At 35.0% G+C, this 17,269-nt stretch overlaps 2 protein-coding genes across 9 annotated transcripts in view; both read left to right on the top strand.

Annotated features, from left to right (window-relative positions):
* LOC125278708 (filamin-A-interacting protein 1) overlaps positions 1-4,221 on the top strand; it is a 39,834-nt gene extending 35,613 nt beyond the window's left edge. For 6 of the 7 annotated variants that reach the window (XM_048208042.1, XM_048208049.1, XM_048208046.1 and 3 more), the window contains one exon: positions 1,827-2,754. In XM_048208042.1, coding sequence (XP_048063999.1) covers positions 1,827-2,012 — 186 coding nt within the window. In that variant the 3' untranslated portion in view covers positions 2,013-2,754. Of the gene's footprint in view, positions 1-1,826; positions 2,755-3,767 lie in introns of those variants that run through there. The other variant, XM_048208043.1, reaches the window with a different exon arrangement.
* A 5,592-nt stretch (positions 4,222-9,813) lies between these two features.
* LOC125278706 (cytochrome c oxidase subunit 7A2, mitochondrial) lies at positions 9,814-15,680 on the top strand. Of its 2 annotated transcripts, none has more exons than XM_048208036.1 (4): positions 9,814-9,968; positions 11,922-12,011; positions 14,866-14,950; positions 15,188-15,680. In XM_048208036.1, the coding sequence occupies exons 1-4, from the start codon at positions 9,951-9,953 to the stop codon at positions 15,244-15,246; spliced, it is 252 nt and encodes an 83-aa protein (XP_048063993.1). In that variant the 5' UTR covers positions 9,814-9,950; the 3' UTR covers positions 15,247-15,680. The 2 variants fall into 2 exon arrangements, with proteins under 2 accessions (XP_048063993.1, XP_048063994.1); XM_048208037.1 differs by having other exon boundaries at positions 9,824-9,968; positions 11,931-12,011.
* The last annotated feature ends 1,589 nt before the right edge of the window (positions 15,681-17,269 follow it).

Below are 17,269 nucleotides of genomic sequence, written 5' to 3'. Positions count from 1 at the left end.
TCTATATTTCAGTTGCTTCTGAAATGTTTCAAAATGATATCAGGGGGTGTCTGCTCCCTAGATAGCTCTCTTTCAAGGTATAGATAAATCAAAACCGTTCTCCTCATCCATTATCGCTAACCAACACTGGAATGTACTGATATGTTTGTCACCAAAAAAAGCTTGTCAAGAAAATCCTTTAAATAGTGACACCAACTGACCTATCCCTTCATGTTTAACCTGTAATAAAACTGAATTCTGTGTGAGCAGAACTAGGCTAACCTTCCTATCCTTGCCTAGGAAAACCTACTAAATCAAGCACCAATTGTAATGAAAAGTTGTTAGCAGGGGTGTGACGAGACACTTGGCTCACGAAACGAGACGACACGGGGAGAACAAGAGGAGGCAAGATTTTTGCACAGTATTTTTAAGAAATCCTCAATGCCAAAATTCATGACTGTGTATAAGGAGCGGCGCTGATGTACGGAAGAGGATTAGGGCCAAGCAATAATGAAAAAATCGAACCATCTCGAGATTAAAGTTGTTAAATTTCGAGAGTTGTTAAATTTAATGAGAATAAACTCATTAAATTACGAGAAAAAATTTATTTAAAAAATGTTAAATTAATTCGTAATTTAACAAATTTGTTCTCGTAATTTAACGACTTTTTTCTCATAATTTAATGTGTATTCTCAACATTTTATCGCGACTTTTTTTCTTGAAATTTAATGACATTTTTCTCATAATTTAACGAATTTGTTCTCGCAATTTAACGACTTTTTTCTCGTAATTTAATGACTTTATTCTCAACATTTTATCTCGACTTTTTTCTCGAAATTTAATGAGTTTTTTTCTCTTAATTTAACGAGTTTATTCTCAACATTTTATCGCGACTTTTTTCTCGAAATTGAATGAGTTTTTTTCTCGTAATTTAACAACTTTAATCTCGAGATGGTTATATTTTTTTATTATTGCTTGGCCCTAATCCTCTTCCGTACTGATGAGCACGCATTCTACAAGATAAGACATTTATCAGACGCTTAGGCTCTGTTGCGCAACAAATCCTCCGCCATGGTCTTGTCAGTCATCTCGCATTACTCTTGTCACATGGTCAGTGAACTCTGATTCATGCACTGTGTGCGACTCTGCAGCTCGTGCTGGATGAGCAGAGCAGAAGTTTACAATAGTTTACAATTGAAGTGACCATTATCCAACTAAATTAAATGTTTTTTATTTCTATAAATAAAGCAAAACAACAGTGGAGGCGGTGCCGCAGTGGGCACCGTAATGTAATGTAAACGTAGCGGTGGCATATTCTATGGTAATTTCACCCTCACACTGAGTCATGGCGATATTGCATGACAGCTTTTCACTCAACGAGAAATCTTGTCACATTTTAATATCGCAAGATCTCGTGGCACAAGATCTCGTCACACCCCTAGTTGTTAGCATAATAAAATATTGTATTTCACATTTGCAAATATTAAATCTTTTTTTATATTAGATGAAGAAATGAATAAGACTTAGTGATAGTCCAGGATATATTCCTACTATTGTGAATGGCCACCCTGTTATTTTATTTTATTTTATTTTATTTTATTTATTTTTTCAACTATATACTTATTTTATTTTTATTTAATTAATTAATATTAATTTCAGCTTTTTAAAATAAATAAATGACAGTTTAAGACCCCTTTACAAACAGCTTGAATTTTTAGAAACAGAAAGTTAACCTGCATAAATAAAAATAAAAATGCACTTTTTAAATTATGACAAACACATGGTTAATAAAAAACGAAAAAAATTCTAAAATGTGATCTCATATTTCCCTTTGTTTTTTTTTTCAGCATGGAACGGATGTGCAGTCATCTCGCTCCACAGCAACACGAATCCCCATGTCAAAAGGTATGAAAACAGGGAAAGCGGTCTTAGGCCTGTCCACGACGTCACGCTCTGAAAGCCAGTCTATGAAAATTGAACTGAGGAAATCTGCAGTTTGCAGCTCAGCAGCCGGAGGGGGAGGAAAGAGCTGAGAGTGGCTCATGTTAATGTGGCACTGGAGATTAATCTAAGCACTAAAGAACTGAATGAAATATGAACAAAAATGTTGCGATGTAAAACAAAGCAATCGTTAGCACTGGGGCCTCCATTTCTGGATTAAGAAACATTATTGTAATATTGTAAATATTGTAGGTCATATCAACCTTTATGTACAGACATCTATGGTTGGATATCACACAAATGGAAAAGTGATGGATCTCTGCATGTGTGTTTTTTGACTAACACTTCACCTTGTTTTTTCTTTTCTTTTAATATTTATTTTTCCATTTACCATTTCACTAATGTTTTATTTTGTAAAATGGCTTGTGGAGGTTTCCGGGGGATTGCAATGTATTAAATGTCACTGAATGAATTTTGTGATTCCACTAAATAAATATATTTTTTTCTGTCTTCAAAACACAGAAACATTCTTTTTTATTTTATATATTTGCTCTTTTTAGCCATTTTTATTGATTATTTATATATTGATGTTTGATAGGAAATGCTAGGGAGAAGATGGGGGTAAATATTATTTATTTCTATCATACTGTATATATATTTTTTGTCAGAGATATTGGATCAAGGTCAGGAAACCTCCATAATGTGTGAATAACATTTTAAACCATATTGATGTTAGTAAAGCATGTTCAGTGGATAAATTCATACTCATGATTGACCTGTTTTGGAGAACAAATGTTCTGACAGTGAAGGAATTTGATATTATTCCTAAAATTATATCAACGTCTCTTGTTTCCTTGCAATTCAGTAAGACATTCTGAATCAATTTTTGATCAATAACACACATTTTTGTGTTACTGATTTTTGAACCCAGAATCAAATTTTGACACACAATTGTTACTTGCTTTGACAAAAAAATGGTCATTTCTTTTAGCATCATAAGAAATCTCTATATGGTTTTCTTCTGGTGATGTTACAGTGCGATCAGAGTTTAGTGTTTTATCCAGGCCATCTGGGAGCCATGTTATGAGAAATAAGAAACAACAGCTGGAGATCTGGAGTCCCGTTGAACATCCTGATCGTGTCCTTCTGCCGGATACAAACTCAATTACACAGATAAAGACATAAAAACAAATTTAAGACTCTTAATTCATCTGTTTGGCATTAAAGAAACCCTGAAAATGAAATGATGTCATCATTTACTCACCCTCATGTTGTGTGACTTTCTTTCCTACAGAAGGTCCAGAATGATCTTTTTCATATGAGGCCTGGTGCTGTCGAGCTCCAAAAAAGCTCATTCAAATGTGCTTTCGATTCATTTAGACGATATTAGCCGCAGAAGAATGAAAGTCAAATGGGGGTGAGTAGCCTCAATGATGACAAACTTTTTATTTTTAGATGAACTATTCCTTTAAAGCAAACATGCTTTCGTGTTTGCTGTTTTGTGTGTCACTATCGAGGGCTTTTTAAATCAATTAATTCCATTTCCACCGCAGCCTTTTGCAGACAAACTGATTGTTCATTTTCTAATCCATCCATGCGTAATAACAGGCTTTGGCAGCTCACTGATGACATCACTCATGAGATAAAGCTCGTTGGATTCAATGGCGCGCTACGATTCCCAGAAAACGATCGTAAAATTGCTCTGATATTTTCACCATCCATGAACTTGGCTGCTCAAAAGCACTTAACACGAATGTAAAACTGGTTATTTCCATGCTGTAAGTCGTGGGTTTCAGACGATTGCAGTGTTGTCACAGTAAGCTCACTTTCCCTGTTTTCATCCACAGAGAATCTTGTGCTCCATGTGAATCGAGAGCCGCGCTGAGGCGGTTTCAGATGCTTTCCATAAAATGCCTGACAGAAGCGTCTCTACACCTGCCCTGCATCCTAACGCACCAATAATATCTGTCAAACCCAGTTCAAGCACGAGGATCTGTAGAGTGGCAGCATATATGCATGCAAACACAGACTATACCAATGATTCAAGACAGGCATATGACAGACTGCTGAAACCTGGATGCAAGTAAAGAAAGTTAGAGAAAAAAGGTCATGCTTTTGAGAACAAAATGGTACAGGAAAAGTTGCAGCTGCTGTAGTTATCATGCTTGGTGTAAATGGGCCTTATAGGGTTAGTTCACCCAAAAATGAAAATTCTGTCATTTATTACTCACCCTCATGTCGTTCCACACCCGTAAGACCTTCAGAACACAAATTAATATATTTTTGATGAAATCCGAGAGCTATATGACTCGTCCATAGATGGCAATATAATCACCACTTTCAAGGTCCAGAAAGGCATCGTTAAAGGTGCCGTAGAACGTCTTTTCAAAAGATGTAATATAAGTCTAAGGTGTCCCCTGAATGTGTCTGTGAAGTTTCAGCTCAAAATACCCCATAGATTTTTTTTAATTCATTTTTTTAACTGCCTATTTTGGGGCATCATTAACTATGCGCCGATTCAGGCTGCGGCCCCTTTAAATCTCTCGCTCCCCCCAACCCCAGCTCTCGACTATAAGTGCAGTTATACAGTGCATAAACAAAGTTCACACAGCTAATATAACCCTCAAAATAGATCTTTACAAGATGTTCGTCATGCATGCTGCATGCATGCGTCGGATTATGTGAGTATAGTATTTATTTGGATGTTTACATTTGATTCTGAATGAGTTTGATAATGCTCTGTGGCTAAAGCTAACATTACACACTGTTAGAGAGATTTATAAAGAATGAAGTTTTGTTTATGAATTATACAGACTGCAAGTGTTTAAAAATGAAAATAGCGATGGCTCTTGTCTCCGTGAATACAGTAAGAAACAATGGTAACTTTAACCACATTTAACAGTACATTAGCAACATGCTAATGAAACATTTAGAAAGACAATTTACAAATATCACTAAAAATATCATGATATCATGGATCATGTCAGTTATTATCGCTCCATCTGCCATTTTTCGCTATTGTTCTTGCTTGCTTACCTAGTCTGATGATTCAGCTGTGCACATCCAGACGTTCTGCCCTTGTGTAATGCCTTGAACATGGGCTGGCATATGCAAATATTGGGGGCGTACATATTAATGATCCCGACTGTTACGTAACAGTCGGTGTTATGGTGTGTTATGGTCTTTTAAACAAATGAGATTTACATAAGAAGGAGGAAGCAATGGAGTTTTCAAACTCACTGTATGTCTTTTCCATGTACTGAACTCTTGTTATTCAACTATGCCACGGTAAATTCAATTTTTGATTCTAGGGCACCTTTAAAACAGTCGACGTGACTGCAGTGGTTCAACCTTAATGTTATGTAGTGACGAGAAAACTTTTTGTGCACAAAACAATAACAAAAATAACGACTTTATTCAACAATATCTTCTCTTCTGTGTCATTCATCATAAGTTGTTTACGTCCAGCGCTTCCAGGTTGTACGTCAGAACGCCGACTCATTATTGGCTGGCTCCTGCGTCTTGCTGATCACGTGATCAGCTTTGGCCAAAACAGAGCCGGCATTCGGACATAAACACTAGAGCCGTTTCTCAATATGCGTTCTTGTCTGTACTTTTGTTCTTGTTCTGTACTTGTTGAACAAGAAGGGTTGTTTAATATTTCGTTTTGTTATAGGCAATATGCAGACATTGAAGATAATCAATGAACGCGTTGCCTGAACCACATTTGTGAAGCTATTAAATTAATATGTTTTTGTTGGTTTTTTAAATAAAGAGTGGTGTTTTATAACACATTTCATTTTATTGTTGCCTAAAATCTATACAGAGATAAGCAGAGAAGCCAGAGCGAGCTGAGTGGCGTTATCACGCTGCTGTGCCATTTGCAGAATCACCGGACTTGCGTTCTCTCGTCCATGGAAGTTCGTTCTCTGAGTCGAACTTGCCAGTGAAGCGCGTATCGAGGCTTGTATCGCTTTAGATCAATGACGTCATTTATGACGTTCGAAGCCTCGCTTCTGCCTGACTGGTTCGAATGATTCGACTGGATGCGGTTCAAATATTGGCGCGACATTTTGACAGACAAAAAAAAAAAATGGGATCCCCTCAGAATTTGTGGTTTTAGAATAATAATATCGCCCCTCCTGCCTGTTATGACTAAAGAATTTGTTTACACACATTTGATAGCCCCATTCATTTGAAGCCAATATGTTTATTACACAGTTATGTTATACAATCATTATACAGTACAGTCCAAAAGTTTGGAACCACTAAGATTTTTAATGTTTTTAAAAGAAGTTTCGTATGCTCACCAAGGCTACATTTATTTAATTAAAAATACAGTAAAAAACAGTAATATTGTGAAATATTATTACAATTTAAAATAACTGTGTACTATTTAAATATATTTGACAAAGTAATTTATTCCTGTGATGCAAAGCTGAATTTTCAGCATCATTACTCCAGTCTTCAGTGTCACATGATCCTTCAGAAATCATTCTAATATGCTGATTTGCTGCTCAATAAACATTTATGATTATTTTCAATGTTGAAAACAGTTGTTTACTTTTTTTCAGGATTCCTTGATGAATAGAAAGTTCAAAAGAACAGCATTTATCTGAAATACAAAGCTTCTGTAGCATTATACACTACCGTTCAAAAGTTTGGGGTCAGTAAGAATTTTTCTTTTTCTTTTTTTGAAAAGAAATTCAAGAAATGAATAGTTTTATGCATTAAATCAATCAAAAGTGGCAGTAAAGACATTTATAATGTTACAAAAGATTAGATTTCAGATAAACACTGTTCTTTTGAACTTTCTATTCATCAAATAATCCTGAAAAAAAATATTGTACACAAATATTTTGTACAATTGTACACATTAAATGTTTCTTGAGCAGCAGATCAGCATATTAGAATGATTTCTGAAGGATCATGTGACACTGAAGACTGGAGTAATGATGCTGAAAATTCAGCTTTGCATCACAGGAATAAATTACTTTGTGAAATATATTCAAATAGAAAACAGTTATTTTAAATTGTAATAATATTTCACAATATTACTGTTTTTACTGTATTTTTAATTAAATAAATGTAGCCTTGGTGAGCAGACAAAACTTCTTTTAAAAACATTAAAAATCTTAGTGGTTCCAAACTTTTGGACTGTACTGTATACAACCAGAAAATGCACATTACATTCAAATAAATATATTAGCCTTTGTGGAAATTGATTTTTTCTTCACTGTTATTTCTAAGCCATAACTGCTGCAAAATACAGCGTATCACAGATCACATCAGGTCATCTGTAATGTATCTAACGTTACTTGTTTTACACTCTTTGACCACCAGGTGGTATTGTGAGCAAATGAAGCCTCGAGAAATGAACCCTTTTGTGAACCACTTGGCTGAAAAGCTTCAATGCTTCATGAGGCTTCATCTCGCCATCACTACAAAAGTCTATGGGAAAAATGCATAGGCTTTCAATCGAGGAAACCCGTGCACCGCTAACTTCCGGGTTGGCCTACAAAAACACGTCATCTCTGAAGTACTCTACAGTCAAATGAACCGTTTTAACGATGTCTTTAGTACCTTTCTGGACCTTGAAAGTGTTGATTATATTGCTGTCTATGGACAAGTCATCAGAAATATCTTAATTTGTGTTCTGAAGATGAATGAAGGTCTTACGGGTGTGGAACGACATGAGGATGCATGAGTAATAAATGACAGAATTTCATTTTTGGGTGAACTAACCCTTTAAATGCTTCAGTAAGACAAGGAAAAGCATTGACAAGTCAACGAGAAATCAAAATTGACCCCATTTACTTTCTTAATGCACGTTCCAGATCTTATCTCAAATGATTAATCAGTGCTTGTTCTTCTAAAGAAAAAAATGTTTTCATAACCTTCTCATTTAATTTTTTTTTCAGTTTCACTTGGAAATGTGTTGCGTTATGGAAGTAAATTGGGCTGTGTAAGCAAGTCCATGTTGACTTTAAACAAACACTGGTCTAATATTAAATAATATTGGCTGTTGTTTGCTTTAAAAATGACTGGTTAAATGGGAGCAGTTTATTGACCATTGATCAATAATCGTCTGCTATTAATGGTGGCATCAATGAATGAGCATGTCTGAGAGATGGTCATTTGGGGAAAAGGTTTAATTCTGAGAATAAAGGTACTCACTGCACAGCACTGTGACCCACAAAATCCTTATAATCAATAGTGTTTCATTTCATTTACAGCATATGACCTCTGTGAACGAGCTCACTGTCAGCTCCTGCATATATACAAAATGAATAAACACATGTATTGAATCACATGACTTTATGAGCCACTGAATAAATATGCACCACAAACTACTGACTTTTAAGAATATCTATCTGTCTGTTTGTCTGATGCAAAATTAACGTTTTTTTTAATGCTTTATTTGAACATTTAGTTTACACTATAGAACAACAAACTCAAAATATAACAACAATTAAGAATAATACCAATAGAATATACAGAAAAAACAAACAAACAAACAAAACAATCAGTACCATAGTTCAAAGCAGTAAAAGACCTTAACAAAAAAGAAAAGGAAATAAGAGGGCATCACACAAATGAATACAAATTATACATTAAATAGAGTAAAGAGTTTGTAGGCCGTGCAAATGTTTTAAGAGCTTTTTTGCTAAGTGAGAGTGAAACTTGAGAGTGAATAATGTTTTATCTCTTGAAAGAATACTAGAAAAATAGGTTTGCAATTTGAAAATTTACATTTATGAATATAAAATCTACATAGAAAGAGAATTAGGTTTATTATAAAGCAGGCATTTGAATCCGCTGCAAAGACACCAAAAACAACAGACTTATGATTCATTGAAAAACCTTAGTACTTGAAATAATTCAGAGCATTCCAGAGCTGAAAAGTATAGATGCACGACCAAAACAAAATGAAGAAATGTTTCAGTATCATTCTGACAAAAGGAGCATTTAGTGTTAAAATCTGATTCAGATTTTTTCTTAAGAAAATGTTTGACAGGGTAAATATTATGGAGTAATTTAAAAGTAATTTCTTTTATTTTGTTAGTGAGGAAAAATCTTTGTTGCATGGCCCATATATTTTTCCAATTTAGATTATCAAAAAGGTTGTTTCAATATGAGACTGCAGGGGGGCAGAGACAATGTTAAATTAACACGTGTTTTTTTTTTTTTTTTATCAACCAGCAATATACAATAATAAACAGAAATTTACATATTAATGCACAGAAAAAAAAAACATGCCAGAGCGTACAAACCATTGATTGATTCATCAAAAAACTGAATATTCTTTAAAAATACTGTATGACAAGTCTTCCTTGCTTTTTTATTTATAATGTTCTCCAAACTGATGCAGTAGTCTTTTGTCTCCTGAAGAAAATTAATAAAATTTGGCTTGGATCCTGACCATTTCTTCTTGTGTATATGAAATTTTTCCAAAATAATAAACAGTTGTACAATACATTTAAAATTATTATTATTATTATTATTTTCATTGGAATAATATATCAAATTCGTTTAATTTAAATATAACGTTTGTTTTCCTTCTAATGAAATTTTCCACATCCACCAAAAAATCTTTGTGTATATACAATTACAAAACAGATGGACAATAGATTCTTTTTCCATTGAGCAAAAATCACATGAATAATCAATCTCTAACTTAAACCTCTCTAACACACTTTTAGCTGGATATATACCATGTAAAATTTTATTTTTAAACAGTAAAACAGTATGCTTCTATTTAAACAGTATGCTTCACAAATACACCAAGCTTTTTTTCCAGTTTATATTCCTAAATACATTGAAATTAACACGTGTCCCTCGAGGCTGCTAATAACTAGCTGCTAATTTCCCTTCCCCTTAATGATTTTTATTTTTCCATCGCGTGTCATAGTGAGCAAACAATTCGGTGCAGTTGCTCTCCTGAACAGCAGGTGGAGACTTTTCTCTTCCTCTTGCTAAGCTTCAGTTTCTCTCTCTCAGTCCCGTGACTTCAGTCATTCACGCTGAAAATGTTTCGCCACATTCTGGTAATTATTACAAATATTCTGTTTCAGTTTAAGATTAATAATGTATGGTAGTTTATGTCATTCGTCATGTATTAGTTTGTTTCACGGTAGTTTATGCAGGAGTTTGAGGCAGGAGAAGTGACACGCGGGAGTCATGAGCAGTTTGACGTTCTGCACGTACACACTCTCAATGAAAATATGGTTTTTGATGACTTTTATAATTCAAATAAGCCAAATAACAGATTATAACTACTTGTTTAGATGGTGTCTATGTTTATTAAAACAGTATTTGGACTAGTATTTGTGGTCACTCTTAAAAACGATCTGAATGTCATTCATTTATGAACTTGTTACAGCTGACTTCATACATCCGCAAAAACACCAGCTGATTGAAAGTCATTGGTCAATTCAATTCACATTTATTTGTATAGCGCTTTTCACGATACATATCGTTTCAAAGCAGCTTTACAGAGAATGTCAACATTACAATTTAGAGAATGCATTTAGTTAATAATGTAATAATACAATCATTGTTAGCAAAGGTAGAAGCAAGCTGAAGGTAGAGCTCCTGGAAAAAATGAATTACATACTAACAATAATTAGGATTATATAATTAGGACCAAGAGTAAGGAAAACTGTTTTTGAGTCACGCTGGACTGATTATTTAATGAATGCATTTTTAAGTGTCCAAATACTTTTTGATTTATTTCTGAGCGCTCCAAAAATGCAAAGTGTTAGTAAGAGAAAAACAATCTTGAATTAGGACATTTCTGTTTTATCATTATTTTTTTCAGTTGTCAGTATGATATGCATTATTTACTGTACATATGCAGTGAGTCTATGGACTGGGTGTCTTGTTGTCAGTTTTACACATTATGGGTATTATGGCCTAATGGTTAGAGAGTCAGACTTGTAACCTGAAGGTCGCAGGTTCGAGTCGCAATACCGACAGGAAATGTAGGTGGGGGAAGTGAATGAACAAGCGCTCCCATTTCCCACAACTGTGGTGCCCTTGAGTAAGGCACCAAATCCCCAATCACTCATATATATCAGATATATATCTGAAGCAGAAACTACTGTTAAATTGTGCACATATATGTGCATATATATATATATATATATATATATATATATATATATATATATATATATATATATATACACACACATTAAATTGCTGAAGTTAAAAGATTAGTTCACTTTCAAATAAAATTTTCCTGATAATTTACTCACCCCCATGTCATCCAAGATGTTCATGTCTTTCTCCAGTCGAAAAGAAATTAAGGTTTTTGATGAAAACATTCCAGGATTTTTCTTGTTATAGTGGACTTCAATGGCCTCCAAACAGATGAAGGTCAAAATTTGATGCTGCTAAGTGTATTACTGCCCTCCACAGGTCAAAGTTTCAACTATATTGTCATATACAATATGCTTGTGCAGGTATATAATAATTAGTTCAAACTTTGACCTGTGGAAGGCAGTAATACACTTAGCAGTGTCTACACTGCTGGAATTCTAATAGAGAAGAAGAAGAGAGCTAGTTCAAGATGAGCATTTATGGTTAATACTTATACAATTGTTTTTTTTAGAAAATAAGCGATGTTTTCTCTAGATAAGACCCTTATTCCTCATCTGGTGTCGTTTAAAGCTCTTTGAAGCTGCACTGAAACTGTAATTTTGACCTTCAACTGTTTGGAGTCCATTGAAGTCCACTATAAGGAGAATAATCCTGGAATGTTTTCATCAAAAACCTTAATTTCTTTCCGACTAAAAAAAGAAAGACATGAACATCTTGGATGACATGGGGGTGAGTAAAGTATCAGGAAAATTTAATTTGAAAGTGAACTAATCCTTTAATTGTGCTAAAACGCTTATTTTCTACAATATTTAATAAAATTTCTGATGACATTTGGATGTGCATCACATTTGTCATCTTTAAAGATATACATTTACATTTTTTTTAATCTCCATGAGACTCTTCAGCAGGTTTCCAGACGGCACATCTCCAGTACCGTCCGCAGGCAGATGCTGAATAAGGTGCCAGAGAAGCAGAAACTGTTTCAGGTATGATTGTCACTTTTTCTGACCATGACAGCTTCTCTCTCTCTCTCTCTCTCTCTTTATATATATATATATATATATATATACAGTTGCAAGAAAAAGTATGTGAACCACTTGCAGAAAATGTGAATAATTTAAAAAAAAAAAAGAGAGATCATATATGTTTTTTATTTAGTACTGTCCTGAGTAAGATATTTTACATAAAGGACCTTTATATTTGTCAACAAGAAAAAAAAAAATAGCTGAATTTATTACAATAACCCTATTCAAAAGTTTGTGAACCAGTGGTTCTTAAAGGGATAGTTCACCCAAAAATTAAAATTCTGTCTTCATTTCCTCACCCTCAAGTTATTCTAAACCTGTATGAGTTTCTTTCTTCTGCTGAACACAAAGGAAGACATTTGGAAGAACCAGGCTGCTTTGGGGCACCATTGACTTCCATAGTAGAAAAAAAAAATACAATGGAAGTCAGTGGTGCTCCAAAACTGTTCAGTTTCCTTTAATCTTCAAAATGTCTTCCTTTATGTTCATCAGAAGAAAGATATGTATACAGGTTTGGAACAACTTGAGGTTGAGTAAATAATGACAGAATTAACATTTTTGGGTGAACTATCCCTTTAATACTGTGTTTCATTACCTGATGATCCACGACTGTTTTTATGTTTTGTGATGGTTGTTCATGAGTCTCTTGTTTGTCCTGAGCAGTTAAACTGAGCTCTGTTCTTCAGAAAAATCCTCCAGCTCCTGCAGATTCATCAGTTTTCAAGCATCTTTTGCGTATTTGAACCCTTTCCAGCAGTGACTGAATGATTTTGAGATCCGTCTTTTCACACTGAGGACAACTGAGGGGCTCAAACACAACTATGAAAGGTTCAAACATTCACTGATGCTCCAGAAGGAAACACGATGCATTAAGAGTCGGGGGGTGAAAACTTTTTGAATTTGAAGATCAAGGTAAATTGTACTTAATTTGTCTTCTGGCAAACATGCAAGTATCTTCTGTTGCTTCTGAAGGGCAGTACTAAATGAAAAAAAAAAAAAAAAAAAATTAAACAAAATAAGAAAAATTGTGACATCTTCATCCTGTTCAAAAGTTTTCACCCCTCGGCTCTTAATGCATTGTGTTTCCTTCTGGAGCATCAGTGAATGTTTGAACCTTATTTAATAGTTGAGTTTGAGTCCCTCAGTTGTCCTCAGTGTGAAAACACAGATCTCAAAATCATTCAGTCACTGCTGGAAAGGGTTAGTCTGGCTATCACCAGACCAAGCTCAATTTAAAATTGAACATTGGTCTGGAGAGTCTGTATGGATTTCCTGCTGCACAAGAGGCGTGATCAACGAGCATTAGTCACGCAATTGGATAGTCCTTCCACCAATTAGATCAACGATCCGGGTGACGTTCTTTGCAGAGCGATGCGAAAACTCCAGACAGGTTTACCGTGCGTCTCAATCAGCTCCCAAGTTCAGTAGTCAGGGCACTGATCAGGGAATCAGCCACATTCACTTGCATGATATACTGATTCACGACCTAGGGAACTAGGGAGCTGATTGAGACGCAGAGTTAGTTTGTATTGGTTTGAAGCATTGCTCAGCGGTTTGCAGGAGCAGCAATGGCATTGAGCGATTTTTGCAGGTTGTACAAAAAACATGAAAGTGAATGATATTTACACCCACTCGAGCAATTTGTTTGCTAACTAAAGAAGTCATTCAGCATCGTCGAGAGTTTAAAAGGCGACTCTGATACTGTTCTGGTTCAGTGTAAATGAACGTGGAATATAGCCGCCCTAAACGACGTCATTGTCATGACAACCAAAAAGAATTCCAGTCAGCTCAGGCAGCGCGAGATTCAAGAAGCAGGGAGACGAAACATATAGAGCAAATAATAAAAATATTGTCTACCATCAAGGGGCGTTGAAGTAAAAGAGTCCTGTACTCACATCGTGAAGCAAACCACCAAAATAACAGCAGAGAATCATCGTGTGTCATTAATCGCCGTTTGTAATCTTCCTATGAAGAGACTATCGGATCAACGCTCTGCTACATTTCTCTCAGATAAGGTAAATGCTTAACACAATCGGCGTCACTGTGATTGTGCTTTGTTATATTGAAGAGACGGGTAGATCAGATAGAGTTTGAAAACTGCTTGCCGTCGCTTCTCTATCGTCATCGTGTTATACCCGCCAATAGCAAGCAAGGTGGATAAGCCAGTCTGTGATTGGTGTAACGGAAGCAATAGAATTGAATGCACGGGTTTCCAGACTGAGTTGCCGAGCGAAATCAAATCGCCGGCAGATCATGCTGGGTTTACCCAGACTAGGAAAGGGTTCAAATATGCAAAAAATGCTTGAAAACTGATGAATCTGCAGGAGCTGGAGGATTTTTCTGAAGAACAGAGCTCAGTTTAACTGCTCAGGACAAACAAGAGACTCATGAACAACCATCACAAAACATAAAAACAGTCGTGGATCATCAGGTAACCACACACAGTATTGAGAATCAATGGTTCACATACTTTTGAATGGGGTTATTTTAATAAATTCAGCTATTGTTTTGTCTTGTGAACTAAATGCAAACATCTTTTATGTAAAATATCTTACTCAGGACAGTACTAAATAAAAAAATAACGTGCATTTTGTATGATCTCTTATTTTGTTAAAATTTTTCACAGGTTCACAAACTTTTTCTTGCAACTGTAAATATATAATTGAATTCGACCAAATGAGATATGTTGAGATACTTTTTACCTATAGGCTGTGTTCACTTTACAGCACTCAGAACTTTAGGCTTTGGTTGTTCACATGTTTGTTTTATCATGTATATGTGATTATAAAAATGTTGATTTCTGTTTCTTGTTTAGGAGGCTAATGGGATGCCAGTTCATCTGAAGGGAGGTGTCAGTGATGCTGTTCTTTACCGTGCAACTATGGGTCTCACACTGATGGGTATGTTACTGAGCTTGTGGGCATTGCAAGGTCTTAACACATTACATGTGGGTTCTGGGTGGTTGTTTACTAGCCCAAGTTTAAAGCACCCATTCCCAATGTCTGCATGTAGCTGTGGCAAAGCCGCATAATTTGCCATAATGCTTGACGTGTCGTAGCAAGCATGAATATGTATTTGAGTTAATAATCGTAGTAAACGCTTATCACTAATCTGATCATTCATGTGTCTCTTTTCAGGAACTGCATGCGTCATATATGAACTCGTAAAGGCGGCTTTGCCTCAGAAGAAGGACTGATGTCAGATCCTGCCCTCATTTCTGTTGAAATGTGACGTTATGAGCATTTCACACAATATATTTATTCTTTCATTTGGAAGGTAAAAGGGACCAAAGTGATTTGAATAAAACAAACTGTACCTGTCATAAACAGACAAATCCTGATTGTTTTACTTGACTTAATGACGATATAAACACCCCAAAATTAAAATAAAACATTTTGCATAAAGAAAAGACTTTTTCACACATTCATTTTCTTTATGCAAAATGCAATTCAATTTCTTTTGATTTTGGGGTGTAATGTTACCTACTTGATGGTTATCATGTGATTCATCTTTAATTCCAGCAATTGATAAGGTTTAATTTGTATGTCTTCGGATTTCATACCTCCTCCTGTATGTAATAATATTCTTCTCATAAAGAACGTGATGAAGAAAATAAACAACTGAACTGTTTTCCCTTCTTAAAGTGTACGTAATGTCTGAAGTTAACTGATGAAGGGTGTTTGTGACTCACAATGTCTGTTTCTTGGATGTCTTCGTTGGTTCCCAGGAAACAAACAGTAATGTGGATTTCCTTTTTGTACTTCAAAACAATGTGTTTTCAAGGCATATAAAATAGTTTCCAAATGCGTGCGTATACATCAAAGAAATGTTTTCCCCTCTGGAAGTTTAAATTTACAGGGACGATTGATCATTTGAGCTCAGTATAGCACGCCTCAGCATTGGTGGTCTATAGAGTTGAGCTTGTATGGAAATTTATCACATGCATTATGAACAATGTGCTCTTTGTGTCCCACACAAATTCTCTCAGCTCATTGCAGACATGCACAAATAATTGCATGCTAATTATAAAACTATAAAGCACAGATCATTAAGTCTGCAAGCGATCTATAAGGAGCATTAGAAGTTCAAGCTTTCCCTTGATCAATAGTTATATTTTTCATTTCTAACAATGAGAATAATGAGATTATGATCAAATTAAAAACAGTCCTGAACTCAGCTGAAACAAGTAATAAATGATCACAAATAAAACTCTACGCTGATTCCCAGTTGGCACCCATGTGTTTCTAAATGTCTAAATGTTTATTCATCAGATGTTGTAACAGAAAACTGTTCTTTTATGGCTTAATAATGAGATCGATCAACAGTGTATTTTTGATTCATAAGATGTGTTGGACATCTCCATCCCCTCAGTGTGTTACCCGATTTGACCACTAGGGGGCTACATATTCAAATAAATGGAAATGGCTAGTTGTAAAACTGATCTATAGGCTCAAATTCAGCACAGATATATGGTATGTGTCCAAAAAACACGGTTTTACAACAAATAAAAATAGTCTGGACCTTTTACACAGTTACTTTATGTGTCTTGAGATCTTAGTTTTGATATTGAACATGGTAGCTGTTTTTTAAGTCTAAACTAGCTACAAAACTTTTTCCAAAACAGCTACTAGCTTATAAGCTTGATTTTCCAACAGTGTTAATATAACTGATAAAAAAGTTATTTTGTATGTGAAACTACAAAAGAGTGATTGAAAGTCAAAATCTAGCGACTTCATGTGAAGATGTCACCATAGCAACCGCTCCAGCGCTTTCTGTTTGGACAGTTGGACTATACATCGAAAACAGTATTGGTATTGTCATTATTGATCATGATATTTTATATTTACACAATAAATATGAACTTAATTGTATGTAAAAAAAAATCCTGTTTTGGGAAACTACAGCAGAGTGACTGAAAGTCAAAATCTACATTCATGTGAAGATGTTACTATAGCAACCGCTCGAGCGCTTTCCGTTTGGACCGTTGGACGATACATCGAAAACAGTATTGGTATTGCCATTATTGATCACGATATTTTATATTTACACAATAAATATGAACTTAATTGTATGTAAAAAAAAATCCTGTTTTTTTGTATGTGAAACTACAAAAGAGTGATTGATAGTCAAAATCTAGCGACTTCACGTGAAGATGTTACCATAGCAACCGCTCGAGCGCTTTCTGTTAGGACCGTTGGAAGATACATCGAAAACAGTAT

The sequence above is a fragment of the Megalobrama amblycephala genome, linkage group LG11, assembly GCF_018812025.1.
Source record: "Megalobrama amblycephala isolate DHTTF-2021 linkage group LG11, ASM1881202v1, whole genome shotgun sequence".
Lineage (NCBI taxonomy): Eukaryota > Metazoa > Chordata > Actinopteri > Cypriniformes > Xenocyprididae > Megalobrama > Megalobrama amblycephala.
This window is presented reverse-complemented; position numbering and strand designations above follow the sequence as displayed.